The sequence below is a fragment of the Melospiza melodia genome, chromosome 5 (genome assembly GCF_035770615.1).
Source record: "Melospiza melodia melodia isolate bMelMel2 chromosome 5, bMelMel2.pri, whole genome shotgun sequence".
In the NCBI taxonomy this organism is placed as follows: Eukaryota; Metazoa; Chordata; class Aves; order Passeriformes; family Passerellidae; genus Melospiza; species Melospiza melodia.
The window spans coordinates 33,697,771-33,716,256 of record NC_086198.1 but is presented as its reverse complement, the minus strand read 5'-3'; the positions used below and the strand labels follow the sequence as shown (position 1 = coordinate 33,716,256).

The following is an 18,486-nucleotide window of genomic DNA, read 5'->3' as shown; positions in this document are numbered from 1 at the left end:
TAATTTGAAGATATAGGAGAAGTTCTGCACTTAATGGTGGGAGAAGATAATACTGATGAAATGGTCTGAACTTAGTTTATACAATACTTCTTTTATTAACAATGCCTGTTAAAGATATCTGCTGGAAGTCTGTAACACTGATTTAATAGGGAGAAAAATTAACAAAGTTCTTTAGCAATTCTGTCTTCAGTGTAATATGAACTTTTAAAAGAGGGTTTATGTGTGCTACATTATTAACTGAAGCTCTGCTCATTGAAATCAGGCCCACAAAACTTGTTTTTCTTGAGATCATGCTAGGTTTTTAAAACAAATATTTAAAATTACACAAGAGAATGAATATACTTTCACTTTCTTTAGGACTTTTTAAAGGCAATCAGGGCAGGTAGAGAAATATTTCTAAACACCTATTCTCTCACTTACAGTATGTGACCTCTCTAGCAGTGTTAAAGTGCAACAAAAATATTACCAGGTTCCTCCACTAATTCATTACCCGAGAAAGACAATCACCTCCAAAGTGACTGAATTATGACTTGTAATAAAACACCCAGTACTTTATACTGGCTTTGTCAGGGCTGAAGGATATGTCTTTAGTTATGAGAGAGACTGGGTGCAGACAGAGGTGGGAATGGCAAAGATCATGATCTGGAAGAAAAGCTTCCTTACAGGAATTAAATGCTGAGCTTAAATTAATCCCATTGTTGCCTTAAATTGATCCCATTGTTGCCTAAATGGCATTGCGGAGTTGTTCTTTTTTTCTGAACATAAATGATAAAGATTAAAGTAAAGTAATAAAACACTTGGTATTTTTATCACTTAAATTTGGAGAGGCCTCATGTTTTGCACACTTGTAGCCTTGATGGATCTTGAGGCAGTTCTGCCAGTGATAAAACTCACCACTGTCAGAGAATTTGGCTGTTTCATCACTGACATGAGAGGCCAGCCTCATTCCATGGTGGTTGCTGTCTAAATTACTTATGTAGTTTCTTCATGTTCATTTTGACTGAAAAGTGATAAATCATGCAATGAGTTATTTGGCATCAGCCTCCAAGACAGTCTTTTTTCTTATAAATCCTGCAGCACCTTTCAGCCACCCATTTTTAAATAAGACTATAGTGGGTTAGCTTCTAATGTCAAAGGATGGTTAAAATAGGTTTGCTGCCATTCTTCTTTGTTTAATTTTTTTTTTATTTTTTGTAGAATTATATTTCCTGAAGTGGTATTGAGAAAGTGAGAGGTGAACTCAAAGACTGTCTTTATTTTACAACCTAGGAGTGTGACAGGGCATTTCCTTCCTGGTGGTAGTGACACTCTTTCTTCCCACATTGTCCAAGAATCCAGAGGAGAAAATACACTGACACCAGCCTGACTCTGAAGTCTTGGACACACCCAAGAGGAAGGAAAACAGTAAGTAAAAATTTTCTACAACTGAAAAAATGATGAGAGATTGTGCAAGGAGGAAGGTGGTTGTACTGTAAATTTGGTAAACAACAGGTAGGATTATGCTGTGAAGCTGATAGGTTTTCACATTTGAATTTTTTTCAGTTCTAGCCAAGTATTTGGATGAAAACAGCAGCAGTTTCTTTGCTCTAGATTTCCTAGAGTTTTATTTGGAGGGTTCCCCACACAACAGGATGACTGAGAAGTGTTAAACACAATCTGAAGAGCTGCAAAGGTGATGGGTGCTTTGGACATCACTTTCTGAGTGTATTTTACTCTTTTTAGTGAAGTAAACCAGTTAAATCATACAGAAATACTTGCAGCTTATATTTCTATTAAGCAAATCAATCTCTTGTGTTTCTCTATCTTTTTTTCACTTTGGCTCTTAATTTTTAGACAAAGCAATGACCCAAAACTATAGGTGAATTTTACAGTATTTACTCCATAGGCTCCAAGTTAGAATCCATATCCTTTTAAGGCAGATGTTCTTTAACCAAATGTAAGGATGCAGTTCCTTCTTGAAGGTGTATATGAAAACCATCTGCATCAGGCATGTCTTGATTGATGTCACCAGATGAAAGATACCACCTTTTGTCAGTCCCATTTAAACCTTGAAATGACAGTGCATCATTGTGTGGTTGCTTTCAAAGGACTCTAGCTATACAAAGCTTAGTATTTGTCAATGAAAATAGGAATTATACATAAGGAGAAAAACTAATCACAAAGCGTTTGTATGTACAGAGTCAAAAGTCAAGAGTCAATGAGTGTCACCTGGGCTAATTTGGCATGGGAGGTTCCTGTTAGTCACGCAAAGCAACTGAGAACAGATGAGGGGTTGCCATTCCTCACTTTTCTCTCACTCTCATTTTAATCCTTTTCTAGTTTTTTCACTTTCATGTGTATTTTTAGATTTTCATTTGTATTTTTTATTGTTCAGGTTGAGCTCCCTCATGGAAAAGAAGGACCTGCACTCTCCTTCACTGTCTTGGGAACTGATTACTTTTTGGTTCCAAGTAGCACCCTGGAATTCATGGTAACAGGTGGGCAATGCTGATGGCCTTGGCAGACTGCAGGGCGTGTGTGAGATGCAGAACCACCTGCTATACTCAGTGGCAGTCCTGAGAGCCCTTCTGGTGCAGGAGCAGAGTTCAGCAGCGTCCATGGGTGTGCAGACTCTCCAGTCACAGCCATTCCCATGAGTGCCCCATTGTGGCTCCTACATCGTGCTTACAGGAGATCCTACCTTCTATTCCACTCTTCATTCTCTCCATTCAGGTCCAAACCTTCAGATATGAATTTGCTGTTTTGTGATTCTGACATTCCGCTTTATTGGTGTTTGATTTTTCAACCTGACAAAACCTCACTTTTGTTTTCTGATTAGTTTTTATTCTTTCTCTACAGTAAAATCTGCCAGTCATGGGAATCACATGAATGGTTCTGTGGAGCCTGACCCAAGATTGCTGAACTCCTTTTTATGCATGGCTAAGTGCAGAATTGAACCTCATGCTCCAGAAGTGAAAGGTTATTGATTTTAGATAATTTTTAAATAATGCTACAGGACTAGATACAGCTACTCTCAGTCTACTCTAATCCTGTTTTTTGTTGACTGTGCCCTTGTGAAGGCACTGCTTTCTGTCAGTGATTAAGAGGAGAGATTGGTTTTCAGTTCTGTGCTGATTCAGCACAGCAAAGAATCAGTGCATTAGCAAGGACTGTGAGGGAATTTTAAATATTGGTAGAGTAGCAAACTTCTACTGTTACTATGTCTTGGAGGTGAAATTCCAATGTAATTATTGTACCAGGCAATGTGGGAGAGGTGACAGCTCTCTGAGTCATAGGAGAGAAAAATGGAGAAACCTTGTATCCAGTTTTTGGCTTGTTAATATCACTGCTATAAAATTATGATGTGCAGAATATAGGCCTATAGACCTAGTATGCATTCTACTGGACTCCATTTATGAACAAAATTACATTGGCAGCTGAATAATAATTAACTCTGCCAATTCAGTCTCTTTACACTTCATGGAATGATACTCTATAATCTTGAGGTCTCTTCTTGGTTTTATTTTTCCTTTCTGCACAAAATAATATGCTTTCATAAGTACAACATGCAGCTTGGTTAGTTTTGTTGGATTATGAGGTGCCCTTATGCACAGAAAGCTCCCTAATCTGTACCTCCACCCAATGGTGTGACACTGACACAGAAATTGAGTAGCATGCCATTAAACACCAAGGAACCCCACCAAAGAAACATTTTCTTTTTTCTCAGCTGGCCGTGTGCATAGCTGCACTTGGGACAAAACTGGTGAAATGGGGTTAAGGGAGCAGCTGCTCAATACTCCAGCTTGAGATGGTATGTGACACAGAACCTGCCCTGGTATCAAAATATTGCTAAAAATCTGGATGAGTAACTTAGAGTAGTAGGAGAAATGGAAGTCAGACAGGTGAAGTGGAAAATGAATGACTGTACATCTCAAGGACAAGAGCTTTTAAAAAACCAAATCTATAGATAAAGGTATTGATGCTATACCCTGGAGAAGTTAAAATGCTATTATTTATTTCCTGTTTTATGGGGTATTGTTTATAGACCATGTACTTCTGCAAAGATAGTGATTTTGGTAGGTAGTTCTGGATTTCTCTAGAACATGTCCCACCTGAGTCACGGGAACATTGATGAGCTCAAAGGCCCAACAACGTGAATGTTGTGTCTGTATCACCTTATTCAATCAGAATGCCTTGATGAGCTATCAAATACTAACATGCTTAAAAAAACAAGTCACCTTGAAATATCTGTTGCATGAAAATCATTCTATGTTACATTGGTACAACACAAATATTTGTTATAAGCAAGTGAAAGAGGGACCGGAAATAAGGGTGTAAACACCTCATCTGGGCATGTTTACTACATAAAATCAACTGTAATTATAATAGCAATTAGAAAGCAATGCCCCCAGTAGTTTTGGGATCCTAATAAACAAAGGGGATACCAATATAGGTAGCAGAGTGAAATGAAGAGTCACAGGTACTGTCTTTTGCCACTTCTCTGTTCTGTGGCTCATAAACACTCTGCAAAGAGGAATGATGGCACTAAGAAAGGTCTGAGAACCACATGCTAATAAATGCTAATTATTATCAGTGTGTATTTCAGGCAAACTCAGGAATCAGAACAGATACAAATGAACCCTCAATTATGTCTGGTTACATCCAGGAAAACCATAAGTCCTTTTGCAGTTGTTTGTCAGTTTACCAGCTACTACTGCCCTAATATATATATATATATATATATATATATATATATATATATATATATATATATATATTTTGCACAATTATGTATAACAGATACATACACACATCCATAAGCATATATATGCATATATACATATATAGCTTGCTGAACATTAAGATTGCTCTTTAAGAATGACCTAACACCCTTGGATTCGTTATCTTTGGGGAGCAGTAGAGGTCAAAATGCCCACTACTGTTGTGTTCATTTCAACATGGAGAACGATGTGAAAATGAGAAAGTTTGCCAAGAACAGACAAAGAATCCACACAAGACAATTAAATCCATAAAGGCAAGATGAAGACTACACAAGGAGACCCAATAGGCAGCAGTGCCAATGCACACTATTTACTGAACATTCCTGAAGTACAAATGAGCAATCATGGACAAACAGCAAAGAAAAATAAAGAAGATGTTCTTCCAAAAGCAAAAGACATATGCAAATGCGAAAAAACCCCCAAAACTAAACCAAAGTATCATAAACACTGATAGATATACTCTTACAACTATTATGAGTCTGAGACCTAACTACTGAGAATCAAAAATTGGTCAATATTCCTTTTTCAATCCATCAGGAAGGAAGAGATTGTCAGTGAGTCTGAAAATGACAAGAGTACAAACTGAACTCTCAGGGAGGGCAAAATCACTGGAGAGAAGATGAACACTTTATATCCTTTGGTTACTGTGGAGGATGGGTTTGCAAAAAGGCAAGGAGAGACTGGAAAAAACTTTGGAAGAGATGCTGTAGAGTGCACTAACTAGATAAATCACATAATCTGACTTGAAAATGTTTGAAGGGGATTTCACAGATACATTCATTCATGGAGGCTGTGGGGATTTTACATTTCAGTGGACCCTCAATACACAGCTTTGCTTTTACTATTCTCCAAATGACCTTTAGTGTGGTTTCTAGTAGAGTGGGACTCCCATTTGTCCTCACAGTGGTATTTCTCATGTTGCCCCTCAACTGGATAACTGTCTGGCTCAGCTGACCAACTGCAGTGCTCTGCAAAGGCACATTTTATGTGTTTTTACAGAGTCCCTCCCACTAATATGACTAGCTGGATTATGTGTAAGGCTGTGCTTGTTCTGAAACCACTATTGATTAAATGCTGAGATGAATTTTTTTTTAGAAGCTGTCATTGGAACATGCTTAGGCTGCACTTGCTGTCAGCTTAACAGTCATGTTTCTGTGTCTTCCTCTAAATTCCTCTCCCAGCTGGGCTCTTTCATATCTTAGCATTAAAATAGTTCCTTCCTAATTAGACAGATCTCTGTCATGATAATCATCTCGAGAACGTATGCTGTATTTTCATACTGCGTATCTTTCCACAGATCAGGCCTGTTTTATCATTTTTCAAACTCCTAACTCGCTGAATAGATCTCTCACCAAGCAATCATCTCCTGTAGCTGGTAATTAGCGTCCTGTCAGCTGATAGCAGTCGGCATTACTGTTCATCTGCTGCCATCAGCACGTTCATCTTAGATCATTTGGAATTCTGATAGGTTTGATTCTTTTCAAATTCCAGTTGTGAGGATGGTGTTCCAAAGCTGATGTGCAAACAGGGGAAAAAAAGGTTACAGGGCAAATAAACACATTTGTGCGTGCAAAGGGAATTTCTGCAGAAGAGGTGTTTGTTTGTAAGCCCATGGTCATAAAAGTGAGAGCACACACAATCATGAGTGAGTCTGTGATTGTGTCTGACTACAGAACTGAGCTGTTTGGTCAAGGCTGTGAGGAACATCTGTTTTAATGACAATAATCAGTAGTTAGAACAAAACTGAGATCTCTCTATTTCGTGTATTGCTCAGGCTATAATACAAGGAATTTGTTTCTTGTTTTTATTTTTTCAGTCTCGGAGGCTTAGCAGAAGTGTTGTCCTTCTCAAAAATTGGATTTAAATAGTTCACTAAATAGCTCATTTTACTTTAGCTTTTTAGAAGCTGGTGATTGTTTATGTAAGTGTCCTTAAAATAAATGATGCAAAAATGAACTGTGAAATCTTATCTGGTGATTTGTTTGCAAAACTTCTAACACTAAGCACTGGTTACTCCAAAATTTCTTTTATTCCAATCATCACCCTTGGGCTGGCAGAACCAAGGTGCATAGCCGAGAGATAAAAAAAATCCTACATTTTTAACAGGCTGAAATTAAATTCTATAGCAATACAACTTAAAAATTACCACGTTGACAACTGCCAAAGTAATATGCTGGAAGTTAAGGTGTGTTTGTGTGACTTCATAGAGATTGAAAAATGCTATTAATTGCAGTCGTAGGAAAAGAAGAAGACTTCTGTAAAATGCATTGAAAAAGCAGTCTGTAAGGAGACCACTGCTTTTACAGGTATTTCTGCCCGGTGGGTGTAAAAAAACTTCTTTTTCTGGCCAGGCTGCAGCACACGGGCTGCGGGCTGCAGGGGGCACTGATGAGGAAGCCAAAAAGTGCTCGCTCCGAGTTACAGCCCTTTCCCTCCCTGGCCTGAGCACAATTTCCATTTCTATTATTATTATTATTATTATTATTATTATTATTATTAATAATAATAATAATAATAATAATAATAATAATCCTCCTGAAATTCCTTCTTTTTTCCTCCTGTTTCTATTCTTACATTGAATCTTACCTGTTCAGTTACTAGAGAAATTCAGTTACTAGCGGAATTACAACACATCCCCCGTCTCCAAATTAAGAGAGGTACGAATGTCTATAATTGACTCAGGATTGCAGCTTCCCCACATTCTTATGCTGCTTCTGAGCAGAGCTGTAATTTCCCCGTGCTGGGTCTGTGATAACGTAGTAATCAACGATCATGAAGCACTTCAAGTGAGTTCTCAAACTGATACTACAGAAAAGTTTTCTTTTCTGGAGGGACGATCTGTTTGTTAATCCCAGCGTAGGTCAGGTACTAATTGCTGGTTTTATTTGTCCACTATTATGTTCCATCCCAACATAGCCATGAGTTGTGGCAATAGGCATGAAACCAACCCCAAATTTCATGCTGCTGAGCACTTAAATAAGACAAAGACTGCTCTTTGTCCCTGTATCTTAGAAATAGTATCCTATGCTAATCTGCAATGGCAAAAATGAAGATGGTTTAAATCAGATTACATTACCAGTGCGTGAGTTCCCAATTTTCGTTAAATCGGCTGCATGTTAGAGAACAAGGGCGTCTCTCTGAGATAATTCTGTTCTATACAGATGTATTAAAAAAAATTGGAAGTGCATTTCTCACAGGGCTAGATAGAAAATAACACTCAACGACAATTGTGGGCGCAAGAGCTTTGTCTGCCAAACGGTTTAAAGCCAGATTCCCGGGATGTTATTCCTGATCCATGAATCACCGGCGCTCTCTGCGGAGGCAGCCGCTCTCTATGTTCTCCCGGAGCCATGCCGCTGTCGGCCGTGTCGTGTTTCCCGTGCTGTCTGAAATAGCAAGTTCAGCCCGCGCCGGGGAGGCAGGCAGGGCTGGGCGCTGCGCCCCATCCATTATGCAACAGTTGACACGGGAGCCAAGGGCGGCACACGCCGCTGCCCGCGGCCCCGAGCGGGCCGCAGCTCCGCCCGCCGCGGTGCCGGTGCCGGTGCCGGTGCCGGTGCGGTGGGGCCGCGGGGCCGGCAGGTGTCGGGGCCCGCTCACCGTGAGCGCCATGTCCGCTCCTGCGGGCCGGTCCGCGCCGGGTTTTGCACCGTGTCCCCGGGCCTGCCTCCCGGCCCCGAGCCGCCGCCGCCGCCGCCGCGGTGAGCGCTCCTGCCCTGGTATCACTCCGCTGGCACGGACGGGAGGCGGCGCGGCGGCAGAGCGTGCGAGCATTGTCATGGTGGTGGCAGCAGCAGCAGCACCGGCACGGCACAGCCAAGCGCCAGGCTGCCTCGCTCAGCCTTTGGCAGAGCGCTACTTTTTTTTTTTCTTTTCCTTTTTGTTTTTTCCTCTCCAGCTCGGTCCGGATTGTTCATGTGTTTACTTCCCCCAGCCCGAGGATTTGCTATTTAGGTTCCTGTTGAAATGCAACTGAGCAGCCAAAGTACTTTGCGAACACCCAAACTTTTTTCTAGAAGGAAAATACAATAAGCAAGCGGCTTTGCCTGTCTGTTGATGCCGGGGAGCGCGAGTGAGTGCGCCGTGTGTGCCCAGCGTGTGCCCGTGCTCGGATGTGTGTGTGCGAACGTGCGTGTGAACGGGCGTGCATGTGGAGGGGCGCGTGTTTCTCCCCATCCATGGGGAGAGAAGGCTTTTGGCAACATCTCCGGAAATCTCATGGAATCTGTTTTGAAATAATGGATTATAAAAAAGAAAGAGGAGGAAAGGAACTGGTCTGATATCTCCTGGAGTTTGCTAACCCGAACTGCTGCTGCTTAGTTTGTTGTGCTTTTTGTGTGTGTGTCTGTGTGTGTGTGTGTTTGTGCGTGTTGCTGGCGATAACCTTTTAGCACCTTCTCTATTTCCCTCCCCCCTTCCCTCTCTCTTTTTAATGTTTTGGAGCTTCTCGAGAGGGATTGGCTGGGGGAAAAGAGAAACATTTGCTTGGGATCGCTGTTTCCCTGAGACATGATGGTGCCCCTTTCTCCCCCCCGTCCCCGGTTCTCTGAAAAGTATCCCATCAGGACCCCGGAGAGACTGTCCGTGTGAAGTGTAGGATAAAAAGTTCTTCCAAAATAGTGTGCGCGGGGCCGAGCATGGGGGATTTCGCAGCCCCCGCTGCCGCCGCGAACGGCAGCAGCATTTGCATCAACAATAACCTGAAGAGCGGCCTCGGCGGGGCCGGTGCCGGGGCTGGCGGCTCTCCGCACGGCCCCGCCGCCGGTAACAATGCCGTCCCCAAGCACAGCACGGTGGTGGAGCGGCTGAGGCAGCGCATCGAGGGCTGCCGGCGGCACCATGTCAGCTGCGAGAGCAGGTACCAGCAAGCGCAGGCGGAGCAGCTGGAGCTGGAGCGCAGGGACACGGTCAGCCTCTACCAGCGGACCCTGGAGCAGAGGGCCAAGAAAGCGGGCACCGGCACCGGCGGCAGCAAGCAGCAGCAGCAGAGCAAGCAGCAGCAGGATGCCGAGCCCGCCGCGGCGGAGCAGAGGAACCACACGCTGATCATGGTAAGGGCTGCGGGCCGGGGGCGCAGCGCTGGCCGGCCGGGATGAGCTGCAGCTCGGGCCCGTGGCTCGGCAAGGGAAGCGGGGCTCGGCTCAACTTTGGCAGGGCTCTGGCGGGACGCTCCGCAACTTCTCACGGGCTGGGCTGGAGAGAGCGGACAATTGTTTTTCCCCCCGTCCCCTTCGGAAGGGTAGAAGCGCTCTGGGGTAGGGGGAAGGAGCGGTGCCAGGCGTGCACGGGGAGCCGGGGGAGGGGTGTGTGTGTGTGTGTGTGGGGCTGGCCCCTTTAAACCCCGCAGGCTGCAGGGAAAGTTGGGCAGGATTCTCGCTGGGGCTGCCCCGGCGTGCAGCAGCGCGGCTCGCCACGCTGCTGAGCCGCTTCCCAAAGTTTTCTCGGGAATTAAGGAGCTTAGCGAGCAGCGGAGGGGCGGAAGGGGGCGGGGGCTGGGCCGGTAGAAGCGTAGCGGCGAGTAGGAAGCGGAGTTTCCCACTCCCCGGCTGCGCCGATGAATAATGAGAGCTGTGGGGGGAGCCGGACCCTGCGCTCCGCCTGAGCCTCATTTGGGGCCGGTGGCGGCCGCCGGCGGTGCTGCTGGGGCTGCTGGTGCTGGCTGGCGGGCGGCTGTGCCCTGTGGGACACGCGAGGGTGTCCGTGTGTCCCGACGTGTCCCCCGGCGGGCGGGGTGCGGGGCTCGGGGGCGGGCGCGGGCAGCAGCGGGGCGCTGCCGGGGCACAATGGGAGGAGGGCGGCGCGCTGGCAGCGTGCGCTTTACAAGCCTCGCACGTCCCTCGCTGTCGCCGCCCTGCGCTGCGCGGGAGGCGCGGCCGGGCGGAGGGGCCGCCGGGGGAGGGCTCGGTGACAAAGCGGCGGGCGGCCGTCCTGCCTCTCGCCCTCCCCGCTTTCCGTGCGATTTGTGTCCCTCCGGCGCCGCGCCGAGCCTGCCCAGCCCCGGCCGCAAGTGCCGGCTCGGTGCCGGGCAGCGATCCCCACCCCGTCCCGCTGCCCCGCGGCAGGGATCGCTCCGGCAGCGCGAACAAAAGCTCAGCGCCGGTGCTGCCCCCGCCTCCCGGGCTGGGAGCGCAGCATCGCCCGGCGAGGCCGGCGGGAGGCGGGGATGCGCACGGAGCGGGGATGCGCGGGGAGCGCGGCCGGGCGGAATGCGTGCGGTGCCCTTGGCAAACGGGAAGCAGAGCGACCTCGCTGACATCTTGCTGCTGTCCTGATGTTAGCAGCGAGCCGTAGCCGTGTTTCCCTTCCCTCAGCCGCCAGGCTTTAAAACACGCTCCTCAGCACGGAGCTTTGCCTCGGCTTAACCCTGTCCCGGGGCAGCAACAGAGTCACTCCCCCGTGAGCAGGGACCGAGTTTTCGTCATTTGAGCTGTCCTCAGATCCCCTTTCACACCTCGTGTGTGCTCCACAAGGCACAGGAGAGGGGCTGGAGGCTTAGCAGACATTCCCGGAATGATTCTCTCCAGGGCAGCGCTGTGTCCCCGTCCAGCTCCAGCGCAGCCCGGGTGCTTTTGGGCCTCGGCTAGGGTATGATATGATATGATATGATATGATATGATATAATATAATATAATATAATATAATATAATATAATATAATATAATATAATATAATATAATATAATATAATATAATATAATATAATATAATATAATATAATATAATATAATATTTCTCCTTTCCCCTTATTCCCAAGCCCCAGTGCTGAGGCATTAAAGCCAGGATTTTTTGATAAGCAGGTAGTTGGTCTTCCCCTGAAGATGTGGGACAGAAAGCCAGAGCTATGATGTGGAAGTTGTAAAAAGGAAAAAATAAAAGGGGGAAGTGCAATTTCAGCTCTCACTGTTACTAGATCCTTTCTAACACTTTAAAAGCTAAGAGCAGCCTAATTAGGAGATAGGTTATTATGGAATTTATCATAACTCAATTCCTGGGCTATGATCTTCATGTTATTTGAATATACTCAATGTGCCCTACGCCTTTAATCTTAAAAACATAAATTCTACTGCCTTATTACAAAAAAAGACCCATTTCCGTTTGTTTTTTTTTTTTTTTTTAAATACACAAATGTTGCCAAAAAAATCTAGACACATCATCTGCTTTGTTTCACTAGTAAAGTGTTAATTATGATTTTTGACTAATGTCTAAGGACACTGGGGAGCATCCATGGGAACATGAAAGCAGTACTTAAAACCCAAGAGATTACTCTTTTCCAAGCAAGCAGTTGGAAATTATTTTCTTTCAGACATTTATGCTTTTTGCAGTAAAACCAAATGCAAGCTCCCAAACTTCTTAGTTTCTAGCAATCATATCAGTATGGTAAGTTTAACAGTTTATGTACATCATAACTTTTATTTAGCAGAAAAATTCAACCTAAGTTTTAAATTTTTTTTTTTTTTACATAGGGAAAACATTAAGTACATTTAGGGGTTTTCTCCCTTTCTTTATTATCTGATAAACTCCAGTGTAAACTTTCACTGTGGAACAGTCTGCTGAGAATCTGTTACTAGTTTACACTTGTTTTTACACAAAAATCATTTTTAGATTTTTCACTCATATTATTAAACTGCATGATTTGGAAAAGAAGCTGTTTGGATTAAATGACAACAAACCCAATGAGGACAGCAAGAAATGCTTTTTCTAATTATTTTTTTTTCAATGAAAGCAAATTAAAGGAAAATATAATCTCTGTGTGTGTGTGTATGTGTCCTCCAAACTGAGAGTTGGATTATTAAAATGCTGTACCAGCCTGGCTTTCAGAGGAAGTATTGGGAAAATTTGCAATTCATCCCAAACTCTGCTGTTCATCTGTGGATCGGTTCCAGGAAATATCAACACATTATATCAGTTCTTTGGTGCTTTGTGAGCTAATCTGCTTTCTTGTTTCCTTCTTTCAGCGCAAGAGTCCTCTTGGCTCTGCATCCCTGTTATGTGTGGGGTTCAGAGGTTGTAGGTGTGTGTATACACATACATTATATAGAGAATAAATTATATATTTAGTACCTAATAGCCAAATACATAATAATAACTGCAAGTTATATCACTTATTTTTCTTATCCCTGTGACTGTTGTCCTTACCATGCATTCTTTGTGCAGTGACATGTGTAATTATCACACTGGTCTTCCAGTACACATTTATTTACATCTGAGCTCTCCTGTAAACTATGAAGAGGCTGGAGCTACTTTTTCCTATTTTAAGGCCCTTTGAGACTTTTTTTTTTGTTTTAATTTAGCATTGTTGTGGGTTTGATAGCCACTGTCGTACTCTCCGTTTCCCACCCTAAACCCAGTACTTGGGAAATTGTGTTTTAAACACAATTGCATATGTTCACAAACCTGAGTGCATTTCTTGTGTTCTTCCTTGTGTAGTATTGCTATTCCACTTTACATCACTCGTGCTATAGGAAAAGTCCATTGCTCTGGCATTGCAAAGATGAAAGAAGAAGATAATTTTTTAGATGTTTTGGTTTGTTTTCCACAAGAAGTCAAACACTTGTAGCCCTTACTCATGCCTGATGACTAAGTAGGATTAAGCATCTCTTCAGTTAATAAGCTATGTCTGATCTTGCTCACACAGGGGTAAAGTCAGTAGTAAATACACAACAGGGATGATACCAGAGTTAAATCCCAGGCCAGCAATGGAAGGAGTCATTGTGTAACCGTTTTTATTTTCCCTGGGTGGATCTCTGTGTCTTTCTTACTCCACAGGCCTCTCCCATTTGTTTTCTCCTTTTCATACCGACAGGGGCTCGATGTGCCTGTGTGATTGCTGTCCTCAGGACAAGGAGTTTTTTGTGCTGACCTCCTTTTGCGGCTAGTCAGCACAATAGGTTTCAGTGTAGCAAACTGAAAGCAATGAAGAGACTCTTCACTTGGAGCACTGCTAGCCTCTGGTGACCTTTAATGCTCGGATGGAAAGTGTGTCCCTTTCAAAGGCAGTGGCTCGGGTTATTACAAGCCGTAGCCTGAGCAGGGCAAGCTGTATTTTGACACAGGGTATCCAGTGGTAGTGAAATCTCAGCTTCAAGTTGACCAAACAGAATGTGCTGAAAGTCCTGCAGTGAAATTCTGGGCATTGTGAAGTTCAGGAAGAGCAGCTTTGTCTGGAACACATCAAAAACCCATTCTGCTAACGCAGCACCGAAAATATGAACGTGTGATGGTGTTAGGACAATTGGCTGCATTTAGATTAACCTCAATTTACAGTAACTTGACCTAAAGCTTGAGGCTGCACAAATGGCCTCAGCTGGTGCAAGCTGAGCTGAGGAAGTGTCTCTCTCTCCTCTTTCCTGCTGCTGTGCTGAGGGCTCTGCTTGTGCATCCCCGGGTTCATGGGGCAGGGCGAGGGCACACACACTCCTTCCCTCTCCTCGGGTTCTCTTTGGCTGGACCACATCCACATCCTGTTTGTTTGGCTGTCCCTCCTGCAGGGAGCGGGAATTACAACACCTTAATGCTCCTGCGAAACCCAGCCCTTATCCCAGGATAAACACCTGGGCCCTCTCAGTTCAAGCGTGCCCACCTGGTGGCACACACTGAACCTCGGCTGAGTTACACCTGGTGTTGTTACACCTGGTGTCAGTGCACAGCTCTGCTCCTGAGCACGGCCACTGGAGCAGGGGCACCTGTGGGCAGCACAGGAGCCAGGGCTCATTGTTATTTAAACACTTGCATGTACAAGACACTTGGTTGTGTATAATTCATGTGAGAGGTGTAAGAACAGGCAGTGGCTGCTGACTGGAATGCTCCAAGTGTGCTGTTTTGTGAATTGAAGTGTGAGGTGCAGCCTTGTCGGGGGACACAGTGTGGGTAGATGAAGGTGGGAGAGAATGTAATCATGTCCCCAGCGAGTTGCAGCTGAACCCAGTTACTGAAAATGAGGAGCAGGCGTGATGTTAACAGCCCACGCCTGTGGCCAATAAGAGCAGTGGTATAAAAGAGTGGATTGCTGGGAGCTGGAGTTAGTTGGCTGCTGCAGGGAACAGGAGCAGTCAGTGCTGGAGGAGCTGCCTGTGAGGAACATTGAGGCAGTATGAAACTCTGGCAATATGAGATCCTTGCACTATTATGATAAGAAAACCTGTGGTATATAAGGCCACACAGCCTCTGACTGGAGTTACCAACCTGTGATAAGCCTGACGTCTTACAGGCTGTTTAGATAAGCAGCATGCTTGTACGTTCAGTGGGAATTTGGGAGCCTGAACAATTTCAAATATATATTTTCCTGGTTTGTCTAAGCTGGTGAGTCACAAAATCATGTAACTTTGATTGCTCTTTTGCTTTGCTCTTACTTGTTTTAATTTCCCAGTGCTTGTAGCTTTAAAGTTCCACAAACTGCTCCTGTTTGCTTTCTGAGTACTTGAAATTCAGTTCATAGGGCTCAAGAGAAAATGTCTTTTCAAACTATCAGTAGTTAATAAGATTGCAGCTGTTGAAATTCTGTGCTTACAGCAAGACCTGCCTTCTTTCCAGACTTTCCTCTTTCAGACTGATTTTGTTTGCCTCCACACACCATTAAAATTCGTGAGTAGATAAGAATAATTAATTGTTTGGTTAACCTGAGAGAAGTGTGCGTGCACCCATAGGAACCTTGCATTTTCTGGAAGTTTGTGGAAGTGCTAGAGCTAATGCTGCAGTGCTGTTGGCAGCACAGATGATCTATTGCTGTTTGCTTGCTGTCAGCTCTTCACAACCACAGCTCACAGAGAGCAGGAAAGAGGTTTGAATTTATGACTTTCAGAATAACCATGGGAATAAACAGAAAGATCAACAGGTCAGGTATTTATTTTTCCTTTTTTTTTTTATTACTTTCTGCAATTGTTCAGTGCTGCAGTGAAGGTGGGGTTTCCCTGCATCATCTTTGTGATGCTTGTGACAATCTGGGGCCAATTCAGAAGGTCCTTGGATGTTGTGTGTCTCGGGAAAGGGCAGAGAATTGGTTTTTAACCTTGCTCTGACCCTGGGCAGCATCACAGCCAAGAAGCCAGCATGCCCGTGTGTGTGTTTGTCCCTGTACTCACACACCGGTGTTTAACTGTACTCCAAGGCAAAGTGAAGTGATTTGTGATCAGTTTCAATGGTGAAATGGGTTGTAATAGTCCAGCAAGTTTAACAATCACTGATACATACCCATTTTCTGTATTTGCATCCTCTTCCTCTTTCCTTTAGCTCATGTCTGATCTGTGATGTTTTGGCACTTCTGCTTTGTGTTTCATCTAAAGGAGGAAGGGAGGTGGTGATGGCAAATGAGATTGTAGAGTAGTTCTGGAAAGTATAGGAGCTCTTTAATCATCCTTACATTGAGGGGGATAGATCAGCATTTTGCCAAAAAAGAAATCGTTGTGTTCCCTGCCCAAGGATTTACCAGGGCCATGCTCATGGTCAGCTGCAAATACCAGCTGAATGAGTTACTCTGGTTTTCCTGCTTTTCCAGGTCCTATGTCCATCAGAACATCTCAGTGTGCTATACTGGCTGATTTTCTGCCCTGCTGTTAGCTGGGTGGTGACCTACCTCTGTTTTGCTCAGGTTTCAGGAGTTCTAAACACTTTCCAGTGGCATGGCTGATGAATATGTATTCACAAAATGCAGCACCAAAGAGCCAGGATTTTGGGAAGATTTACACTTTAATAAGCCACAGTTATGGTCTTGTCCTCTTGTTGTCCAAGCAATCCTATCTGTGCCTTAGCGTGTGAAGTTGGTGCTTCGGATATTTGGGGTGATTTGCACATCCTTCTACAGGTGAAATCACTGAACAGCTTGAAATCAGTGCTGGTTTTCGTCAGACCCATGTGGCCGTTACTGTCTGAGGCAAAAGAGTTGGGTGTTCCCACAAGAATCCGGAGCTCCTCACAGTGGTTTGTAATATGGTTTGTGTGATCCAAAAGTCTGCCTTCTGCAGGCTTCGGTTGTCCGGGGAGTTGCCAGAACAAAGTTTTATATGCCCTGTTTCATGTTTCAGTCATAACACTGGGATGTCAGCGTTCCTCAATTAGTAATCATTCATAATATTGGCGTTTCAGTAGGGGTCTTTGTGTCACAGAGCTGCCTCCTTTGGTCTGCAGGGTGGCACAAGGGCGTTATGGAGCTGATTGTGTGTTCTCAGCACAGAGACCCTTTCCCTTCCCCTGTGGAACTGCATGGAAGGTCTCACATCATTTTGGTAATATTAAGCAATAATATTCTTATTTTCCTCTCTCATTATTGCCTGCTGTGGTTTTGTGTTGCTTCTGTTGTTCTGTAAATATCAATATGAGTCAATCTCTTCCCCTTTGTGATGTTGTAAAGGGATTGTTTGTATAATGAGATATAAAAGGTGTCCTACAACTTCAGTTTAGCTCATCTGCGAGGCACAGAACATGGAAGAAAAGAGACAAATTGAGATGTCTGTGGTGGCAGAAGTGAAATGTTACTGGCAATATTTAGAACAAATTTGGGGGTATATCTTGGAAAGTTACTGCTGACAGTAACTGTGTACTGCATATTAAAATTATGCAGTATCTTTATCCAATAGATGCGTAAAGAAAAATCCGAATTCCTGTAAGAAACTGAGTTTTGGCAAACTGTGGGGAAGAAAAGATATTGCAGAAATCCCCAACTTGCGTTTGAGCCATTTATATGGATGACTTTATTAATAACCTTTTTTCTGTCACACATCAGCACTTCCTGGTTCTGTTTTCCAATTCTCCCTATATGTAACTTTTATTTCTAAACCTGTAGAATTTAGAAAACCAGAGCTGTCATTTCTCACAGTTTAGAAAAACAATTTGTGTACATGGAATTTCTGCAAGATCTCTGCCAGGAAAAAGCCTCCCTCCCTGAAAGCTAAGAACCCACAAACTGTGAGCTATTGAGAACTGATACAGACCTTAAGAGCCACATGTCAAGTGCAAGATATCTTTGCAAGTTTAGGAGATATTAGAATCAAATTATTGTTGAAGTGTGTTGGCTGGGCCCATGACTGAAAGGAAGAAGATAAATAAGAGGAAAAAAAATCCTGGGGGTTTTTTTTGTCTTTTTTTCCCTTTTTTCCCTCATTTCCTTGTTTCTTTCTTCTTGTTTCTTGTTTCAATTTTTGTTTCTTCCTCCTTTCTTCCTTCCCCCTTTCTTTCCCCACCTTTTCTCCACCCCCCTTTCTTCCCCCACTTTTTCCTTTTCCCCTTTATTTTTCTTTCTGTGACAGGCCCTCGTGTCAGACCTTCAAGGGGAAGAGACACAAGTCTTCTGAATTTTTACTGTTTGTGAGTGTTATTTTGTACAACTGATGTAATTAATACAGAGAGAACCCTGCAGTGAGTAATGGGTTTATTTATGGTAAATGTGTGTTTTGACAACTGGAACCACCCTCTTAATTTCTGTTGGTAAGGTGGAAGTTTTGAAGAATTGGGGGGTTCTGCTGCTTGAAGAAAATGATGTGATTGGAAAAAGGGCTAATTTCCTCAAATCATTTTTCTGCAGAGGCCTTTCATCCTGGCACAGTTAAGTTGCTTTAATTCCTCCAAGGGAGGTGTGTGTGAGGGAAAACTCACAAAAAACTGTTTCTGCAATAGGGTTTTACTGGCTGCTTCAGCTGATTTATCTCAATAATGGCTCAGTCACACAAAGGAGATGAAGTTTCACAACTAGGTCATCTTTAAAATTTGTTTAGTGTTGACTTTATTCTTTCTGGCTG

At 44.0% G+C, this 18,486-nt stretch overlaps 1 protein-coding gene across 2 annotated transcripts in view; it reads left to right on the top strand.

The window, feature by feature from the left end:
- The first annotated feature begins 8,503 nt into the window (after positions 1–8,503).
- The window catches only part of MAML3 (mastermind like transcriptional coactivator 3), a 159,557-nt gene continuing 149,574 nt past the window's right edge, over positions 8,504–18,486 (top strand). For both annotated transcript variants that reach the window (XM_063156967.1, XM_063156966.1), the window contains exon 1: positions 8,504–9,811. In XM_063156967.1, coding sequence (XP_063013037.1) covers positions 9,398–9,811 — 414 coding nt within the window. In that variant the 5' untranslated portion in view covers positions 8,504–9,397. The remainder of the gene's footprint in view (positions 9,812–18,486) is intronic.